Source organism: Arabidopsis thaliana, chromosome 2, assembly GCF_000001735.4.
Source record: "Arabidopsis thaliana chromosome 2, partial sequence".
Classification (NCBI taxonomy): domain Eukaryota; kingdom Viridiplantae; phylum Streptophyta; class Magnoliopsida; order Brassicales; family Brassicaceae; genus Arabidopsis; species Arabidopsis thaliana.
This window is the reverse complement of record NC_003071.7, coordinates 5781603-5800569: the sequence shown is the minus strand read 5'-3', so window position 1 is coordinate 5800569 and position 18967 is coordinate 5781603. Positions and strand designations below refer to the sequence as shown.

The window sequence follows — 18967 nt, the reverse complement described above, 5'->3', positions numbered from 1 at the left end:
ATAAAGTTGTTGGCTTTGGCCAAGCACTCGCTAAAACGAATTCGTCGTTGTGTCAAACAAATCCTTCAGAATCCCGACGACTACTGCTCCCTACTCGCTGAATTCAATGTGTCAAACCCTAAAGGATTGCTTTGCCCGTAGAATAGATCATGCTCGGAGGCGGAAGCAGAGGTGGTGGTGGAGAAGCGATGGTGGACCATCCGGAACGATTGCAGTGAGAGATGAAGTGTTGAAAATTGGACTTTTAGTTTTGATTTGGAATATTGAGATTCCCGTAAAAAAATTGGTTTTGATTTTGGAAAGAGAGAGAAATGAGGACGATGTAGAAGAGAGTTGAGAGAGACGACGTCGTGCAATGTGATTAAAAGGACAATTTAGGAATTTTGATTTGGTAAAGTGCCTTCTATTTTCAAAGTGCCTAATCCCGTAAATAGTTTTCTAAAAGTGTCTCATAGTGTAATAACCTCTTTTTCAAATTCCTTTGTTGTTGGCATTCCAGATTAAACAAAAAACAGTCGAATAATCAAATAAACGGATGGGAATGTGACACGTTTAGGCATTTTTAAAGAATATTATTCCTTTTGAGGCACTTTCTAGGGAATAGACACTTTTTACACTAATTCCTTTTTATTTGGACTTTTTTACCCTCAATTCAAGGAAACGTAATTAGAAATAAAGGAAATCTCTCTCTCTCTCTCTCTCTCTCTCTCTCTCTCTCTCTCTCTCTCTCTCTCTCTCTCTCTCTCTCTCTCTCTCTCTCTCTCTCTCTCTCTCTCTCTCTCTCTCCCCTTCCATGATTTGTAGAGCCTCTCTCTCCATAGTTTCTGGGCTCGATTTTATTCCGTCTCCATCGCTTCTGGGCTCTATTCCTCTTTCGATTATGGCGGCGGCTCACCAGAAATCGGTGGTACCGATTCTGCAAACAAATAAGAGAAGCTTCTTAAACAATTCGATCTCGATTATCTCAGGAATTTGGTAAAAGTTCTATATCCATAAGGTCTTGGAGGCGGAGGTCTTTGCAAACTGTAAGAAAAATCAACAAACAATTTTTTAGTATCCATAATAACAAGTCCATTTAAATATATACATTCGGAAACCTTTTTACTGATCCATATCCATTCTATATAACATGTCCATAATAACATGAGATTCGATTAACCATGGTTTGTAAAGAAACCAAAGTTCCATGTCCATAAGGCCTTGGAGGTGGAGGTCTCTGCAAACTGAAAGAAAAATTAACGAACAATTTTTTGGTATCCATAATAATGAGTCCATTTAAATATATCCATTCGGAAACCTTTCCACTGATCCATATCCATTCTATATATCATGTCCATAATAATAGGAGTTTCCATTTACCGTGGTTTGTAAAGAAACCAAAGTTCCATGTCCATAAGGTCTTGAAGGTGGAGGTCTCTGCAAATTGAAAGAAATATCAACAAATAATTTTTTAGTGTCCATAATAACGAATCCATTTAAATATATCCATTCGGATACTCGATGCTACGTAGATGAAACGAGTTTTACCTATGAGAGAGAGCAAAAATCAAATCAAGCCGCCATTGTTGAAGAAGAAAAAGTTTCTTAAAGAACTGAATCTCAAATTTATGTCAAAACAAAGATTTAAATTGCAAAATAAATCACAATCTTAAAGAAACCAAGGGCTTGTACCCTCCAATTAAGATAATTTCTTCTTTGGCTTGAGATTGAAATCAAAAACCAAAAATCAAATTACCAGAGCCACCCATTTGCTCAAGACGGTGGAGGAGCCCGTGATGGAGTTGGTGGCGGATACCGCAGTGGAGGCGGTAATGAATACGAAGATGGTGGCGGAAATGGAGGACGCGATGGTGGTTACGAGAGACATAGCAGAGGTTACAGATCTGGTGGAGGTTGTGCTGGAAAAGGATACGGTGGTGGTGGTCGTGAGGGAGGTGGCTAAGGAGGAGGTGAAACTGGAAGTTACGGAGGAAGCGGAGTGGAGGTTGGTAATCAAAGATAGTCTTGTTTATTGTCACCGTTAGATTGTTGAGAGATAGAGAAGATGATGATAAACCCTATAAGATTCAAATTTGAATTTGAATTTTGAATATTGAGGTTGTCCTATAATATTTGATTTTGATTCTAGAACAAGAGAGAGATGAAGAAGAGAAGTTTTCGTAAGAAAGATGACGAAGAAAAGAAGAAATGTTGCTAAAGAGAAAGAGAAAATAGGTTTGAGGGTAAATTAGACAATTTAACAAGGCAAAGTGTCTACTCCTTTGAAAATGCTCAAAACGACAAATATTTTTGTAAAAGTGTCCGACAGTGTAATATTCTGTAAACGGATACCATGAATGGACTCTTTGCCATGAGTCAATCAGTTATTTAGCTTATTACTAATGACGACTTCGAGAAAGTTACAAAACATTATAGTAGAAATATAAGTTTGCATGTGGATTTTGTCTATCCTTTAAAACTAATATTATAAACATGTATCTTGCAATCAGTCAAAAGATAGGCATTTGAATAACACACAAAAGATGAGATTGGAGTTATTACTCCGTTAGTCGTTACCTTCATCAAATTTACCAAGTCTCTCTTATGTGGAGCAAATTATCATGTTCCCTTGATGCGTCTTGCTAGTCTGGGAAGCAAACATTCAGTACGTACATTATTTGTTAGCTTTAATTATATTTCTCTGTCATAAATAAATAAGAAATATATATCACAGAAACATTCTGATTCTAAATTACACATATATCATAATTCAAGTACCATAATTTACTAATCAAAAAGGATCATCATTAGAAAACTACTATGTAAGTATTTCTGATGTAGATGACTATTAGCAATGGTGTCTCTATATCCTTGTACGGTCAAAAGGGAAATCGAATCTAAGAACACTCAATCGTATATACCAAAACAAAACCATTGTTATAAAAAATACTAATTGGCGTCTAATCCTTGAAAATCCCTTTTAAATTCATATGTGAGTACCTTTTCATGGTATCAGAGCTTATGGAAAGGAGATCCATGGAGCTTTACAGTGCTCCGCAACTCAACATTTCCAACTGTGTTACAGTCACTCTCACGCAGCAAAATTACATTCTTTGGAAGAGTCGGTTTGAATCCTTTATTTCTGGTCAAGGCTTGTTAGGATTTATCACTGGATCTCTTTTAGCACCAACTCCTACGTTTCCTGTTCCGGATATCAATGGCGTCACTACTGAGAGACCAAATTCGGAGTTTGATGTTTGGTTCAAAACAGACAAGGTGGTTAAGTCTTGGCTTCTTGGGTCTTTTGCTGAGGATATATTGAATGTTGTTGTTAACTGTGTCACTGCTCATGAGGTATGGATTACTCTCGCCAACCACTTTAATAGAGCTTCTTCTTCTAGGTTGTTTGAACTTCAACGACGTTTACAAACTCTAGAAAAGAAAAATAAGCCTATGCAAGTTTATCTTAAGGAATTAGAGACTATTTGTGATCAGTTAGCTTCTGTTGGTAGTGCGGTTCCAGAGAAAATGAAGATCTTTGCTGCTTTGAATGGTTCAGGTAGAGAATATAAACCTATTAAAACAAGTATTGAAGGTTCTATTGATATTCCACCTACACCTAAGCTTGATGAAATCATATCGCGTCTCACTGGTTATGATGACAGACTTCAGGGTTACGCAACAAGTTCCGATGTTAGTCTGCATCTTGCCTTCAACACGGTTCAAGCAAACTCTGTCTTTTACTCGACTCGTGGTAGAGGACAAGGAAATCGTGGATCTCGTGGGTCTCGTGGTTCAAACTCCTTCTCAACTCAAGGCCGTGGCTTCCATCAACAACTCTCTTACAATGGTTCCTCCAACTCTTCTTCCAAACGCCCTACTTGTCAAATCTGTGGCGAGCGTGGTCATAATGCTCTCACCTGTTGGCATCGGTTTAATAATAGCTACCAACCTGATGATCTGCCACAAGCTCTAACGGCGATGCAAATCACAGACATCACGGATCACTCAGGCAGCGAATGGGTCACCGACAGTGCCGCCACTGCTCACATAACAAATTCACCACGCCACCTGCAACAAACCAAGTCTTATGCTGGGTCTGATTCAGTTATGGTTGGTAATGGGAACTTTCTCCCTATTACTCACACTGGCTCAACAAGTCTTGTCTCTACTTCAGGTAAGCTTCATCTTAAGGATGTTTTGGTATGCCCTCTCATTACTAAATCGTTGCTTTCTGTGTCAAAAGTTACAAAAGATTATCCCTACATTTTTGAGTTTGATTGTGATGAAGTTCGTGTGCGTGATAAGGGAACCAAGAAGCTTCTTCTTCAGGGAAGTAACAGAGATGGGCTGTATGTGTTGGATAAACCAAAGCTTCAGGTGTTCTACTCTTCTCGTCAAGTTGCAGCCTCAGATGAAGTTTGGCACAGACGATTAGGACATCCAAATTCTCATGTTCTCTAGCAGTTATCTTCTTTTAAGTCTATTCATATGAGTAAACATAGTAAAGCTATTTGTGAAGCTTGTCAGTCCGGTAAAAGCTCAAGACTGTCATTCTCTGCATCTTCTTTTGTTGCAACTAGAACCCTAGAGAGAATTCACTGTGATCTCTGGGGTCCCTCTCCTATTATGTCAGTTCAAGGATTCAGATATTATGTCATATTTATTGATAACTACTCTAGACACTGTTGGTTCTATCCTCTCAAGTTAAAGTCTGATTTCTACTTGATCTTTTTAAAGTTTCAAGCTTTGGTTCAGAATCAACTACAAAGTAAAATCTCTATCTTTCAATGTGATGGTGGGGGAGAATTCACCAGCAAGATCTTCCTCAACCATCTTCAAGAACATGGGATTCAACAATACATATCATGTCCTTATACTCCTCAACAAAATGGACTTGCAGAGAGGAAACACAGGCACATTACTGAACTGGTCTCTCTATGTTATTTCAGAGCAAAGTTCCTCAAAGGCATTGGGTAGAAGCATTTCATACTGCAAATTTTCTCAGTAATCTGCTTCCTCATACTGCTTTGGACAATGCTAAGAGTCCCTATGAGCTACTTTACAAGAATAAACCAGATTATCAAGCCTTAAGAACCTTTGGATGTGCTTGCTTTCCTACTCTCAGAGATTATGCTCAACAAAAGTTTGATCCAAAATCCTTGAAGTGTGTTTTTCTGGGTTACAATGAGAAGTATAAAGACTATAGCTGTCTTCTTCCCACTACAGGCAGAGTTTTCATTAGCCGTCATGTTATCTTTGATGACCAGTCCTTCCTTTCTCAGACACCTATCTTCATCTGCAGCCTAGTGGCGTTACACCATTATTTTCAGTTTAGCAACAATGCTTTATGCCACGATTTGAAGCTTCTCTTAATCCAGTCTCTCTGCAAAATGCTGCAGGTATGCAGCCTTCTCCTGTGATCAGTATCAGAACTAACACCACTAGTGTTTCTCCATCGCTGCCACCAATGATGAACTCATCAGTGTCGTCTACTGTTGCCAGTGAAGAGAGTTCTGAGTGTACGAAGAGCTTTGATCTCTTACCTATAGGCACTTCTTCACTTGACAACAGGACGGATCACACTGACAACTCTCCTGCTCAAAGCTCTGCAGCTTCCTCAACGACTCTCCGTGATGCTTCAGATTCACCGAGTATTCTTGCAGATTCAACGAGTCTTCCTGCTGTTTCTGTTTCAGCGAGCATTCATCCAATGCCAGTGACTACTTCAACTCAATCCACTTATCCAATGATGACAAGATCCAAGAAAGGTATAACAAAGCCTAATCCCTGGTATGGACTTCTTACACACAAAGTAAAAAATGCAGAACCAAAGACTGTTACTGAGGCTTTAAAACATCCGGGGTGGACTGTTGCTATGAATGAAGAGTATGACAACTGCAAGGAGGCACAAACATGGAGCTTGGTTCCTTATACTCCTGATATGAATGTGCTTGGAAGTAAATGGGTTTTTCGAACAAATTTAAATGCAGATGGTTCCTTTGATAAGGTCAAGGCCCGATTGGTTGCAAAAGGCTTTGATCAAGAAGAGGGTATTGATTATTTAGAAACCTATAGCCTGTGGTGAGGTCTGCAACAGTTCGGATGGTGTTACATATTGTTACAGTCATGGAATGGGAAGTGAAGCAAATGGATGTAAAGAATGCTTTCTTGCATGGGGATCTCACAGAGACTGTTTATATGCTTCAACCTGCTGGCTTTGTGGACAAGAACAATCCCACTAATGTCTGTCATTTACACAAAGCTTTATGTGGGCTTAAACAAGCTCCTCGTGCTTGGTTTGACAAATTTAGCAATTATCTGCTTGAGTTTGGTTTTTGCTGCAGTATTAAAGATCCTTCTCTATTCATTTACATCAAAGGGAATGATCTTATACTCCTACGTCTCTATGTTGATGATATGGTGTTGACAGGAAACAACTCAGCAACATTGGCCAAACTTCTAGAGGATTTGAACACTCACTTCCGCATGAAAGATCTCGGGCAAATGCACTATTTTCTGGGTAGACAAGCTCACTTTCATGAGAATGGCCTCTTTCTCTCTCCGCAAAAATATGCTGAAGACCTTCTCACTGTTGCAGCTATGGATGAATGCTCCCCAATGCCTACTCCACTGCCACTTCAACTTCATAAGGTTCCTCATCAAGAAGAACTCTTCTCTAATCCCACTTATTTTCGAAGTCTTGAAGGAAAACTGAAATATTTGACTTTAACAAGACCGGATCTTTAGTTCTCTGTGAACTTTGTCTGCCAAAAGATGCATCAGCCCACAGGTTTAGATTACAACCTTCTCAAGAGAATTCTCCGTTACGTCAAGGGCACTCTCTCAATGGGCATTCACTTCTCGAAGCACTCTGATTTTAAGCTTCGGGCTTACAGTGAAAAGGAATCAGCTGACAGTGAGTTTCGTCTTCGTGCTTATAGTGACAGTGACTAGGGTGGTTGCAAAGAGACACGTAGTTCCACAGGAGGTTATTGCACGTTTCTTGGGACTAATCTCATATCATGGTCCTCTAAGAAACAACCAACTGTCTCTCGCAGTTCAACGGAAGCAGAATATCGCTCCCTTTCAGAAACAGCTCAAGAGATGACTTGGATTTGTCATGTTCTTCGAGAATTAGGCATTCCTCTTCCTGTTACGCCTGAGCTCTATGGTGATAACCTATCTTCAGTCTACTTAACAGCGAATCCTGCCTTCCACGCTCGAAGTAAGCACTTTGAGTTTGATTACCATTATGTTCGAGAGAGAGTTGCTCTAGGCTCTTTGGTTGTCAAACACATTCCCGGTCATCAACAGATTGCTGACATCTTCACCAAGTCCTTGCCATATGAAGCTTTTTGCAGTATGCGGTTCAAACTTGGTGTGGATTTTCCACCCAAACCGCGTTTGAGGGGGAGTATCAAACCGACTTCTCAAAACGATAATATTTTGTCTGCTACAACGAATGGGCCAAAGGTTTGTGTAACCAAAACAAACGAGTTGGGCCGAAAAACACAGGAACCCATCAAGTCTAACAAAGAAACGATGTCGTGCAATGTTCAATGATCATCTCCTCTACAAACAGACAAAAGAAACAGAGTCATGACGAAAGCTCGTACGGAGGAGTTACAGCTTTTAAACCAATTCTCAGCCATTATGGGTTAGAGACAATGGGATGAAGACATCTGGAGAGTTTACTTAGGTTTTACAAGTTCATGTGTTGTGTATAAATACTCTATGTAAGCCGCTGTAAACCCTTAAGAAAGAGAATGAATGAAATTTAAGAGTTCAAGGTTTAAGCTTTTCATACAAGCTATTGGCGTATCTCTTATTTTCCAATTTTTTTTTTTTACGAAGTATGAATATAATCCAGTGGCATTGGCATATTTAACCTGAATCATGTAAAATATGGGAAAATAATTAATATGAGATAAAGAGAAAGTGAAATTAAAGAAAGAGTAGTCATAAACTTGAAACAGCTTCTTTGATAAATTCTATGAATATGAGATAAAACAAAACGATGGAAAGGGAGAGAAAACTGATTAAAAAAATTGATTTGATTGAGAGTTAAATAGGATCGGAGATAAAACGGTTTGAAAACATGATATATTTCATTTTGAACATTGATTAGTAAATTTAGGATCTAAGAACAGTTTTAGACAAAATAGAAGGCAGATATAGATATCGAAGAATAATATTTTTATTTTAGAACTGTTTTTTAACAGATTTTTATTTTTATCAAAATCGATAATATTTTTATTTTAGAACTGTTTTTTAACAGATTTTTATTTTTATCAAAATATTGAAACAAAATCTATGTGGCAAATTTTTATGGATTAGGTGATTTGTGATTTATAAGATAAAGGATATCCGTCTATTTAGGCGGGTCTTATCATTTTTTTCTTATGGATAAATATTATTATAGAGGTAGCAAACCGTACATGGGCTAAAAGCCCTACAAACATTAAGATTACAGGAAACATTTTTTAAGCCCAACATAAGCTTCAAAGCATTACTTAATAGAGAATAAATGATATGTGGCTCTATCCAACTTCACATGTCAATAGCTCTAAACTGAACAGCTACACAGTGGATGAATAATCTAAAGGGTTTTGTCATCAACCTCCGCCGTCCAAGTACGATTCCGGTGAGAAAATCATCGCCGATATTAAAATCGAAGCTTGATTTTTCTGGATTTCACCGAATGAAACCAATCGAAACTCCATATAGAGAATTAACAGCTAAAGACAATCTAAATATGCAACGAAAATTTCTTTTTTTTTTCAACTTAAAACATAAATCTCTGGATTGATTCCTGTAAATCAAAAATTCAAAAGATCGACCCAGGTAATAATAATCTTTAAGACACTAATCACATAAACCGCTATTACCAACTCATAATTTATGAAATTATTGAAAGGAAAGCAAAAGTCACCGGATACACCAGAGAAGTATGGCAGAAGATAACTAGAATTCGGTTAACGCCGTTTATTAAACCCGATGTTACCGAACATGAGCCAACCATCTCCACTAAAGATCGCTGGAGATGCTAGATGATAAACCCGACTAAATGGGGAAAGATAAGCACCAAAATAACATTCGGACTGTGCATCGAAGGGAAATAAACTTTTACTATTGTCTGAATTTTTCTTTTTCCCGACAAACGTTATTCATTACTTAAAGAGAGTCATTACAATGTTGTTGCTCAAGCCAAATAGGTAGAGTATCAGTGTCAGAATAAAAGCATGCAGAAATACAACCAAATTTTAAAGAGAAAAAAGAGAGAGAAAGCATTTGTTATTAAAAAAGTGAATTTGTTTTTAAAAAAATCAACACATATTTAGGCTATTGTTTCTAGTTATGATTATCGCCAAAATTTTCTTTTGTTGGGCTTGGTTTGTTTTCAGGCCCAATAGAAATTAAAAACCATTTCAAATTTCTACTCTTTTCGTCTCACTGTCACCTTCTCCGACGGTCAGACCTCAAAAACTCATCCTCCAAATTTGATACCTCTTCCCTCACAATCTCCAACAATGGCTGACGATAAGAAGAAGCGGAACAAGAAGAAGAAGCGTAGTACTGGTAACAAGAGGAAGATGACCACTGAGCAATCAGAAGCCTTTAAGTCAATCACCGATTGGCTCATCTTAGGTTCTTCTCCATCTCTCTCCTCTTCCTCTGATGACTTTGCCGTCAACATCAATTCTGGTTCTCTAAGATGTGGAGAGAAAGTTGTGTTTGAGCTTCATTCTCATTCAAATCGCAGCGATGGGTTTCTATCACCTTCAAAGGTCGTGGAGAGGGCTTATAACAATGGGGTTAGTTTCAAATTTTATGGTTTGTGAATCAGGAGAAGATCTGAACTGGGTTTTGCTTTGCTGGTGAATTATCTTAAGATTAGCTATTGCTCTGATTAGATTGTGCATCACAACGGTAACGCCAATTCGATGATGTTTCGCCACTTAACACTAAGTTCACTTGGTAGAGTTTAACTATAAAGATTATAGCGTGGTACCTCTGTTTTAGTGGGTCAAAGTTCACTGCTTTAGTATAGTTTAACCATAAAGTTTATATCTTTGTACCTCTGTTTTAGTGGGTCAGAGTTCACTGCTTTAGGTAGAGTTTTACCATAAAGATTATAGCTTTGTACCTCTGTTTTAGTAGGTCGTCAAAGTTCACTGCTTTAGGTAGAGTATAACCATTGAGGTTATAGATTTGGTTGTTTGTGTGATTGTTTCGTCTGTACCATTATTAGGAGTAGTTCGTAGGACTGAGAGAAAGGTTTATCTTTTCCATCAATTTCGCTTTTGATATCACAATCCGGCATGGGTTTACAGTGGAGCTGTTGATGGCATGATGATATCAGGGATTTGATTGCTTCTCAATGTGATCAAAGCAGGTGAAAGTTCTTTCTTTAACGGATCATGATACTATGGCTGGTGTCCCGGAAGCAGTGGAAGCAGGACGTAGATTCGGTATCAAGATCATTCCGGGTATTGAGATCAGCACATTATTCGGTTTAAGGTATCATCTTTATATTTGTTGTGATTGCTTGATTCAAAATATTCTTACTTGTTTGTAATACTTTAACTCAGTCATGAATTTCTTTGCCGAAATCCAGAGACTCCGGGTCTGAGGAGCCAGTGCATATACTTGCGTATTATGGCACTTCCGGTCCAGCATTATATGATGAGTTGGAAGATTTCTTGGTGAAGATAAGAGATGGGCGTTTCGTTCGTGGGAGAGAAATGGTATTGAAATTGAATAAGCTAAAGATACCTTTAAAATGGGAGCATGTTACCAGGATTGCAGGCAAGGATGTTGCCCCGGGTAGGATGCATGTAGCCCGAGCGCTTCTTGAAGCAGGCTACGTGGAGAATTTGAGACAAGCTTTCACTAAATATTTACATGATGGTGGACCTGCTTATGCTACGTAAGTTCTAGTTCTTCACTAGGTTACCTGATTTTTTTGAACCTTGCGGGATTTAAGCGTTTATGATTATCTTATGCTAGTCTAGTGCTTACCTTAGGTGGGTTGTAGTGGACTTTACCTCTGTTGACAGCTCATCAACTATATTAGAGAAACTAGAGAGTAGAGATCTAACATGCTAAAAGAAAGTTTAGGGAAAATGAGTTTGGATATTGTAGGATTGGTTTTGCATATTGCTTTGGGCAGTGGTTGATAGTTAGAGACTTCTATTGCTAATCAGTTTTCTTATTTGGTGTAGTTCGTTGGTACTTGTTTAAAACCTGTCAGTATCACACTGACTTTTTTCTATGTGAATGGTTGCATAACCTTATTGCAGAGGGACTGAGCCTATGGCCGAGGAAGCAGTAAAACTTATATGCAAAACCGGTGGTGTAGCTGTGCTTGCACATCCGTGGGCGTTGAAGAATCATGTCGGTATTATTAGGAGATTGAAGGATGCTGGACTTCATGGGGTCGAGGTTTATAGGAGCGACGGCAAGTTAGAAGGTCTCTCACTCTCTCCCTCCCTCGTTCCCTCTCTATCAGTCTATCTATCTATTTGAGTTCACTGAATTTTAATGTTGATTGAACAGTGTTTAGCGAGTTGGCTGATACATACAATCTGCTAAAGCTAGGAGGATCAGATTATCATGGAAAAGGCGGACGCAATGAATCAGAATTGGGGAGTGTAAACCTTCCCGTGACGGCATTGCAGGACTTCTTGAACGTTGGACGTCCTATATGGTGTGAGGCCATTAAAGCAACCATGAGAGCATTCCTTGACCAACCATCAGATTCAAACCTCTCCAATATCTTAAGGTTCGATAAGGCAAGGATTCTGAAAGGAAATTCAGCTTGGTCCTGTGGTAAGGAGTTGATGGACCGATGTTTAGCGATTTGGTTGACCAGTGATGAGAGAAACAGCAATGACTTTGAGGCTCTCAGATTGAAGCTCTCTTTTGTACCAATCATGTCAAACGGAACATGTGTCACAGTTGGTCCTTAAATATTTAGTCTGGTCTCTTTTTATCACTCACTTCCTAACAATATGCTATTTCCACACGAATTTTAGTAATTACCAAATCCCATGGAAGATCACTTGGATATAAGAAACAAAAATATAAGAGATGCTTGTTTTCACTTTTAACAAACATAAAAGTTTTAAGTTCCAACAAAATAGTACACATATCAAGATATATAGAAGAATCAATTATGGATTTGTCGTTTTATTGGATGACATTTGTGGATTTTACTCTTTTTTGAATAGTTTATGGATTTTGCCCTTGCTACAAAAATGTGATTTAACATGCGTTTTATTCGTTATGTTTGGGTTTAGTCGGTTGTGGTTGTTCTTAGGATTTAGTATTTCGTATCAAGTACGTATTTTTACCAAAAAAAATCCTCAATACGTACATTTTTATGTTTTAAAAAATGACATCCGTAAGATTTTAGTAAAAATGGTAATTTCAAAAATGGGCTATATTAATATCTATGCTCAGATGATTGAAATATTAAGAAACTATGCATGATAAGTTAATAATTAATCCTCTCTCTTCATCGATATAATTTCTCCCAAAAATACCCCTATAAAACCAAAATAACAATAACAGGTTATAATATAGTTGCGGAAGCATTACATGCTGAAGATATACTTGAAGAATATACCCCACCGACAATAGAAACATAAAAGATTTTATCCATCATTGCTAATATTTATGGGGTTGCAAGTATATCGATTATATACGTTGGTCTATTTATGAGCACTGTATTCTCTTCCCTGCAACAACCCAAAAACTATAAGACTAAATAACTTAGCTTCCGACAACTTTAATGCAAGAGGGAGCTAAACACACAGGAAATCAAAGCTAAAAGGTAAACGTAAAAGTTATGAATTGTAACGCCCGTGAACCGGAAAATCGGTTAGGGTTTGTATTTAAATCGTCAGGTTTAATCGGTTGGGTTAATTGGAAACCCTAGAGTGTGCCTATAAAAGAAGAAAACTAGAAATTAGGACTTTAGTTAGCCACTTTTCGTTTTATAAAGGAGAAAAAGAGAAAGAAGGAAAAGAACCAGAATCGTTAGGGTTTGGGAGAAAACGTTTTCGACATATCTAATCGTTGTCAAAGGTAATGCAATTTGGTAGGGTTATTTCCAAGTCTTTTATCGCTATTATCCAGTTTACAGAATTGGTTTTGGATTAAAATTAGTTGAGTTATTCGCAGTTTCGTGAGATGCGTTTTCTCAGACACGAATTAGGTCCAGCGGGGATTGTAACTGCGATCGTAGTCTCATCTGATTTCCGATCGGCACGGGTTTTTGTGGGAAGCTTTTTGACGTCTAAGGCTAGCGATTCACCGGAGGGATTTAATAGTTAACGGTTAGTTTGTATTTTAGGGTTTCGTCTTTGAGACTGGTTGTTTCTGTTTTTTATGTCCAGTTTGCTTCAAGGTTGCTTTTAGTTGTGACTTGTTGTAGGACGTTTCTGGACTGTTTTAGACGCAAGGAGAGTCTCTCCTGGGTTTAATTGTTGTTAGAATCAATTTGTTAAGGTGAGTGCGTGACCATGAGCTTATCTGAGCGATTGGGTTGTATGTTTTGTTTTGTGTGATGGTATGTAGGTGTGGTGAATGTATTTTGGGTGAATTGTTCAATGACTGGTTTGTTTATGATGTATTTGTGATTATACTCTTTTAATTGGTTGTGTGTATAGCTCGTAGATGGGATGATCGCCTCACTAAGTATTTGTGATAATACTTACGCATCTCTTTCTTTTTGGTGCAGGTAAAGATAAAGTGTGATCGTGGAATCATGGCAAGGAAGAGAGGATGATCTAGGAACTCGTTTGATTTATCTTTGTGTTTTTGTTATTGGAATCCGGTTAGGGTGTGCATGCCGTTGGTGCTGAGGACCCAGGAATGATGGGCGCCACAGCCGGAGGAGCCTAGGTTCCAGAGGTTGGTTTGGCGGGCCTGCTGAGGCAGTTGTTGGAGCGGTTACCAGGTGTGGTACCAGTGTAGGCTCCAGTTGCACCACGAGTAGCAGAGGTGCAGCAGTGGGCTGCGGTTGCTGAGGAGATTCCATCTTATTTGAGGATGATGGAGCAGTTGCAGAGGATTAGTACCAAGTATTTTTCTGGTGGTACTAGTCCTGAGGAGGCCGATAGTTGGAGGTCGCGGGTTGAGCGGAACTTCAGTTCAAGCAGTGCATTTTTAAGAAGGAGATGCACATTTGTGGTGGCGGAGTGTGACTGCCAGGAGGAGGCAGGCGGATATGTCTTGGGCAAATTTCGTGGCTGAGTTTAATGCCAAGTACTTTCCACAGGAGGCGCTCGACCGTATGGAGGTGCGTTTTCTGGAGCTGACATAGTATGAGCGATCGGTTCGGGAGTATGACCGGGAGTTTAACCGACTTTTGGTGTATGCGGGTCGAAGCATGGAGGATGACCAGGCCTAGATGAAGAGGTTCTTAAGGGGACTTCGACCGGATTTGAGGGTGCGGTGTAGAGTGTCACAGTACGCCACGAAGGCGGCACTGGTGGAGACAGCTGCTGAGATAGAGGAGGACCTTCAGAGGCAGGTGGTGGCAGTGAGTCCAGCGGTACAACAGAAGAAGACTCAGCAGAAGCTGGCACCTAGCAAGGGTGCCAAGCCTGCGCAGGGGTAGAAGAGGAAGTAAGATCATCCTTCTAGAGCTGGACAGGGTGGTCGTGCGGGATGTTTTTCTTGTGGTTGACCACAAAATAGTGGATTGCACGCAGCGAGCTGAGACGAGGGAGTGCTACCATTGCAGGGAGAAAGGACATCTCAGGCCGAATTGTCCTAAGCTGCAGCGAATGACAGTGGCAGTAGTACAGCCGGCGGTGCAGTAGGGAGCGCAAGTGCAGCAGGGAGTGCAGCAAAATGTGCAGCAGTTAACACATATTGCAGCAGCACCACAGGGCTACACTACGCGTGAGATAGGCAGTACCAGCAACAGAGCGATCAATGGCATGATTTCTCAGACTTTGTGAATTATCTCAGCTGTTTTTAGATATAATTGTTTTGTGATGATTGTTAGGGTTCTTAGCACATGAGGTTTGTGTAGGGACCTTATTAGTGGGCGGTGTAGAGGCCCATGTGTTGTTTGACTCTGGAGCATCGCATTGCTTCATTACCACGGAGAGTGCCTCGCACGGCAACATCCGTAGGGATCCTGGTGAGCAGTTTGGAGCCGTCAAGGTTGCTGGAGGGCAGTTTCTAGCGGTTCTGGGGAGAGCGAAGAGTGTGGATATTCAGATTGCAGGGGAGTCGACGCCAGCAGATTTGATTATTAGCCCTGTAGAGTTGTATGATGTTATTCTGGAAATGGATTGGTTGGATCATTACAGAGTACATCTTGACTGCCACCGTGGGAGAGTTTCTTTTGAGCGACCAGAAGGGAGATTGGTTTATCAGGGAGTGAGACCTACCTCAAGGAGTCTCGTCATCTCAACAGTGCAGGCAGAGAAAATGATCGAGAAGGGCTGCGAGGCTTACCTTGTGACGATATCTATGCTGGTGTCTGTGGGGCAGGTAGCAGTGAGCGATATTCGGGTTGTTCAGGAGTTCGAGAATGTATTTTAATAGTTGCAGGGATTATCACCATCACGGTCTGTACCTTTAAATATTGAGTTGGAACCAGGGACAGCGTCGTTGTCTAAGGCACCCTACAGGATGGCTCCAGCAGAGATGGTAGAGCTGAAGAAGCAGATAGAGGATTTGTTGGGTAAGGGATTCATTCGTCCTTGTACTTCACCTTGGGGAGCGCCGGTGTTATTTGTGAAGAAGAAGGACGGGAGTTTCCGCTTATGTATTGACTACCGGGGGTCGAACCGGGTCACTGTGAAGAACAAGTACCCTTTACCAAGGATCGATGAGTTGTTGGATCAGTTGAGGGGTGCTACTTGTTTCTCCAAAATCGATTTGACGTCGGGTTATCACTAGATCCCGATAGCGGAGGCGGATGTTTGCATGACTGCTTTCAGGACGAGATATGGACATTTTGAGTTAGTAATGATGCCTTTCAGTTTGACTAATGCACCTGCAACGTTCATGAGGTTGATGAACAGCGTGTTCCAGGAGTTTTTAGATGAGTTTGTGATCATCTTTATTGATGACATTCTGGTGTATTCTAAGAGTCCCGAGGAGCATGAGGTACATCTTAGAAGAGTGATGGAGAAGCTACGGGAGTAGAAGTTGTTCGCTAAGTTGAGCAAATGCAGTTTCTGGCAGAGAGAGATGGGTTTTCTGGGTCACATTGTTTCTGCAGAGGGAGTTTCAATGGATCCAGAGAAGATTGAGGCTATCAGAGACTGGCCTAGACCGACGAATGCCACTGAGATCAGGAGTTTTCTTGGGTTGGCAGGGTATTACAGGAGATTCGTCAAGGGGTTTGCGAGTATGGCACAGCCGATGACTAAGCTGACAGGGAAGGATGTTCCTTTTGTGTGGTCACCGAAGTTCGAGGAGGGTTTCGTGAGCCTGAAGGAGATGTTGACGAGTATACCAGTGTTAGCATTGCCAGAGCATGGAGAGCCTTACATGGTGTATATTGATGCCTCAAGAGTTGGTTTGGGTTGTGTTCTGATGCAGCGTGGGAAGTTTATTGCCTATGCATCGCGGCAGTTGAGGAACAATAAGGGCAGCTATCCTACTCACAATTTGGAGATGGCTGCGGTAATCTTTGCCTTAAAGATTTGGAGGTCTTATCTTTATGGCGGGAAAGTGCAGGTGTTCACGGATCATAAAAGTTTGAAGTATATCTTCACTCAGGCAGAGCTGAACCTGAGGCAAAGGCGATGGATGGAGCTGGTGGCTGATTATGATCTGGAGATAGCCTACCATCCTGGTAAGGCTAATGTGGTTGCAGACGCGTTGAGCCGTAAGCGCGTGGGTGCGGCTCCAGGGCAGAGTGTTGAGGCCTTGGTGAGTGAGATTGGTGTTTTGCGGTTGTGTGCTGTGGCATGAGAGCCATTGGGATTGGAAGCTGTGAATCGAGCAGATCTTCTGAATAGAGTTCGGTTGGCTCAGGAGAAGGATGAGGGGTTGATTGCGGCTTCTAAGGCAGAGGGCTCTGAGTATCAGTTCGCAGCTAATGGGACTATCCTTGTGCATGGCAAGTTTGTGTGCCTAAGGATGAGGAGTTGCAACGGAAGATCTTGAGTGAGGCTCATGCGAACATGTTTTCCATTCATTCCAGGAGCGACTAAGATGTACTGAGACCTCAAGCGGTACTATCAGTGGGTCGGGATGAAGATGGATGTAGCTAATTGGCTCGTAGAATGCGATGTTTGCCAGTTAGTTAAGGCTGAGCATCAGGTGCATGGTGGCCTGTTGCAGAGTTTACCCATTCCTGAGTGGAAGTAGGATTTTATCACTATTGATTTCGTGGTTGGATTGCATGTGTCGCGAACTAAAGATTCTATTTGGGTGATCGTGGACCGTCTGACTAAATCAACACATTTTCTGGCCATCAGAAAAACCGATGGAGCGGCAGTGTTGGCGAAGAAATATGTGAGCAAGATCGTGAAGTTGCATGGAGTACCTGTGAGTATTGTGTCAGACAGGGATTTCATGTTTACTTCTGCATTTTGGAGAGCCTTTCAGGCAGAGATGAGCACTAAGGTGCAGATAAGCACGGCTTATCATCCACAGACAAATGGGCAATCTAAGAGGACTATTCAGACGCTTGAGGATATGTTGCAGATGTGTGTCTTGGATTGAGGAGGTCATTGGGCAGAGCACTTGAGTTTGGTAAAGTTTGCTTATTACAGCACCTATCAGGCGAGTATTGGGATGGCTCCTTTCGAGGCGTTGTACGGGAGGCCATGTAGGATACCGTTATGCTGGATCCAAGTGGGGGAGAGGACCATATATGGTGCAGATTATGTTCAGGAGACCACGGAGAGGATCCGGATTCTTAAGCTGAACATGAAGGAAGCTCAGGATCGACAGCGGAGTTATGCTGACAAGAGGAGGAGAGAGCTTGAGTTGAGGTTGGGGATAGAGTGTATCTCAAGATGGCCATGTTGCGAAGTCTGAACATGTCTATCTCAGAGACTAAACTGAGTCCGAGGTACATGGGTCAGTTCAAGATTGTTGAGAGGGTGGGACCAGTGGCATACATGTGAGAGTTGCCAGATGTTAAGTGTGGGTTTCACAAGATTTTTCATGTGTCGATGCTGAGGAAGTGTCTTTACAAGGATGATGAGGTGTTGGCTAAGATTCCAGAGGATCTTCAGTACAACATGACTTTGGAGGCAAGACCAGTGAGGGTTCTCGAGAGGAGGATCAAGGAACTTCGGCGGAAGAAGATTCCTTTGATCAAAGTCATGTGGGACTGCGATGGTGTGACAGAGGAGACTTAGGAGCCAGAGGCGAGGATGAAGGCAAAATTCAAAAAGTGGTTCGAGAAGCAGATTGCTGCATGAGTTTGTCTATCCTTGGTTCCCAGTTTCAGTGTTGTTGAGTTTTTTTTGAGCTTTTGAGTTGTTGTTCTTATTTCTCTTTCATTTGTATTTTCGTTTGGAGTTGTAACGAATCATGACATTTGATGATTTATAAGATTAGTATTTTTTTTCTTAGATTTGACTTGAGTTGTCTTATTTAAGAATGTGTTATGTGGTTTCCAAAAATAGAAAATTTCCCAAAAAGGACTTGTCTATTTTTGGAAAGTTTGAGTAAACAACCTAAGAGGAAGGTGTGTTTACGAGATGGCCGGGAGTTGGTCATAAGGATGTTCCCAAGGAGATATGATGGATGGTGGGGCATAAAGGTGTCTTCCGCGAATCCATGAGAGAGTCTGGAGATATGCTCGGAAGCGTTTAGTATTGTGTGCTCGAGGGACATGAGGGTCCCAACAACTTGTGAGAAGCGGGGTATGCTCCTGAGGTACCGGTAACTCGAGGGACTTGCTGTCTTTAGAGTGCGAGGGGTACGGTGGCTTCGGGTGACGATCCGAGAGCACTCTTTAGGGTGATGACCCGAGAGCGAGTTTTGTGGT

The 18967-nt window shown here is 40.9% G+C and overlaps 2 protein-coding genes and 3 pseudogenes across 5 annotated transcripts; 4 read left to right on the top strand and 1 right to left on the bottom strand.

Annotated features, from left to right (window-relative positions):
• The first annotated feature begins 880 nt into the window (after positions 1–880).
• Positions 881–2002, top strand: AT2G13851 (annotated as a pseudogene). Its single transcript has 2 exons — positions 881–907; positions 1739–2002.
• Positions 986–2012, bottom strand: AT2G13845 (uncharacterized protein; the record flags this gene model as incomplete). The annotated part of the gene is made up of 4 exons (NM_001335403.1): positions 986–1023; positions 1160–1216; positions 1360–1416; positions 1736–2012. Coding segments are annotated over 4 exons (429 nt in total), but the record flags the coding sequence as incomplete, so codon positions are not given.
• A 988-nt stretch (positions 2013–3000) lies between these two features.
• Positions 3001–7644, top strand: AT2G13850 (annotated as a pseudogene; the record flags this gene model as incomplete). The annotated part of the gene is made up of 1 exon: positions 3001–7644.
• A 1797-nt stretch (positions 7645–9441) lies between these two features.
• AT2G13840 (Polymerase/histidinol phosphatase-like protein) lies at positions 9442–12125 on the top strand. Its single transcript, NM_126959.5, has 5 exons — positions 9442–9797; positions 10379–10503; positions 10601–10912; positions 11286–11455; positions 11542–12125. The coding sequence occupies exons 1-5, from the start codon at positions 9513–9515 to the stop codon at positions 11952–11954; spliced, it is 1305 nt and encodes a 434-aa protein (NP_565360.1). The 5' UTR covers positions 9442–9512; the 3' UTR covers positions 11955–12125.
• A 1698-nt stretch (positions 12126–13823) lies between these two features.
• Positions 13824–18392, top strand: AT2G13830 (annotated as a pseudogene; the record flags this gene model as incomplete). Its single annotated transcript has 1 exon — positions 13824–18392.
• Between the last annotated feature and the right edge of the window lie 575 nt (positions 18393–18967).

Bases quoted from the DNA above. Each gene is read 5' to 3' on its own strand.
- AT2G13840 (NM_126959.5), top strand. From the start codon at position 9,513: ATGGCTGACGATAAGAAGAAGCGGAACAAGAAGAAGAAGCGTAGTACT. The intron at 10,504-10,600 runs GTATCATCTTTA...GCCGAAATCCAG, and splicing joins AGCACATTATTCGGTTTAAG to AGACTCCGGGTCTGAGGAGC. The intron at 11,456-11,541 runs GTCTCTCACTCT...TTGATTGAACAG, and splicing joins GAGCGACGGCAAGTTAGAAG to TGTTTAGCGAGTTGGCTGAT.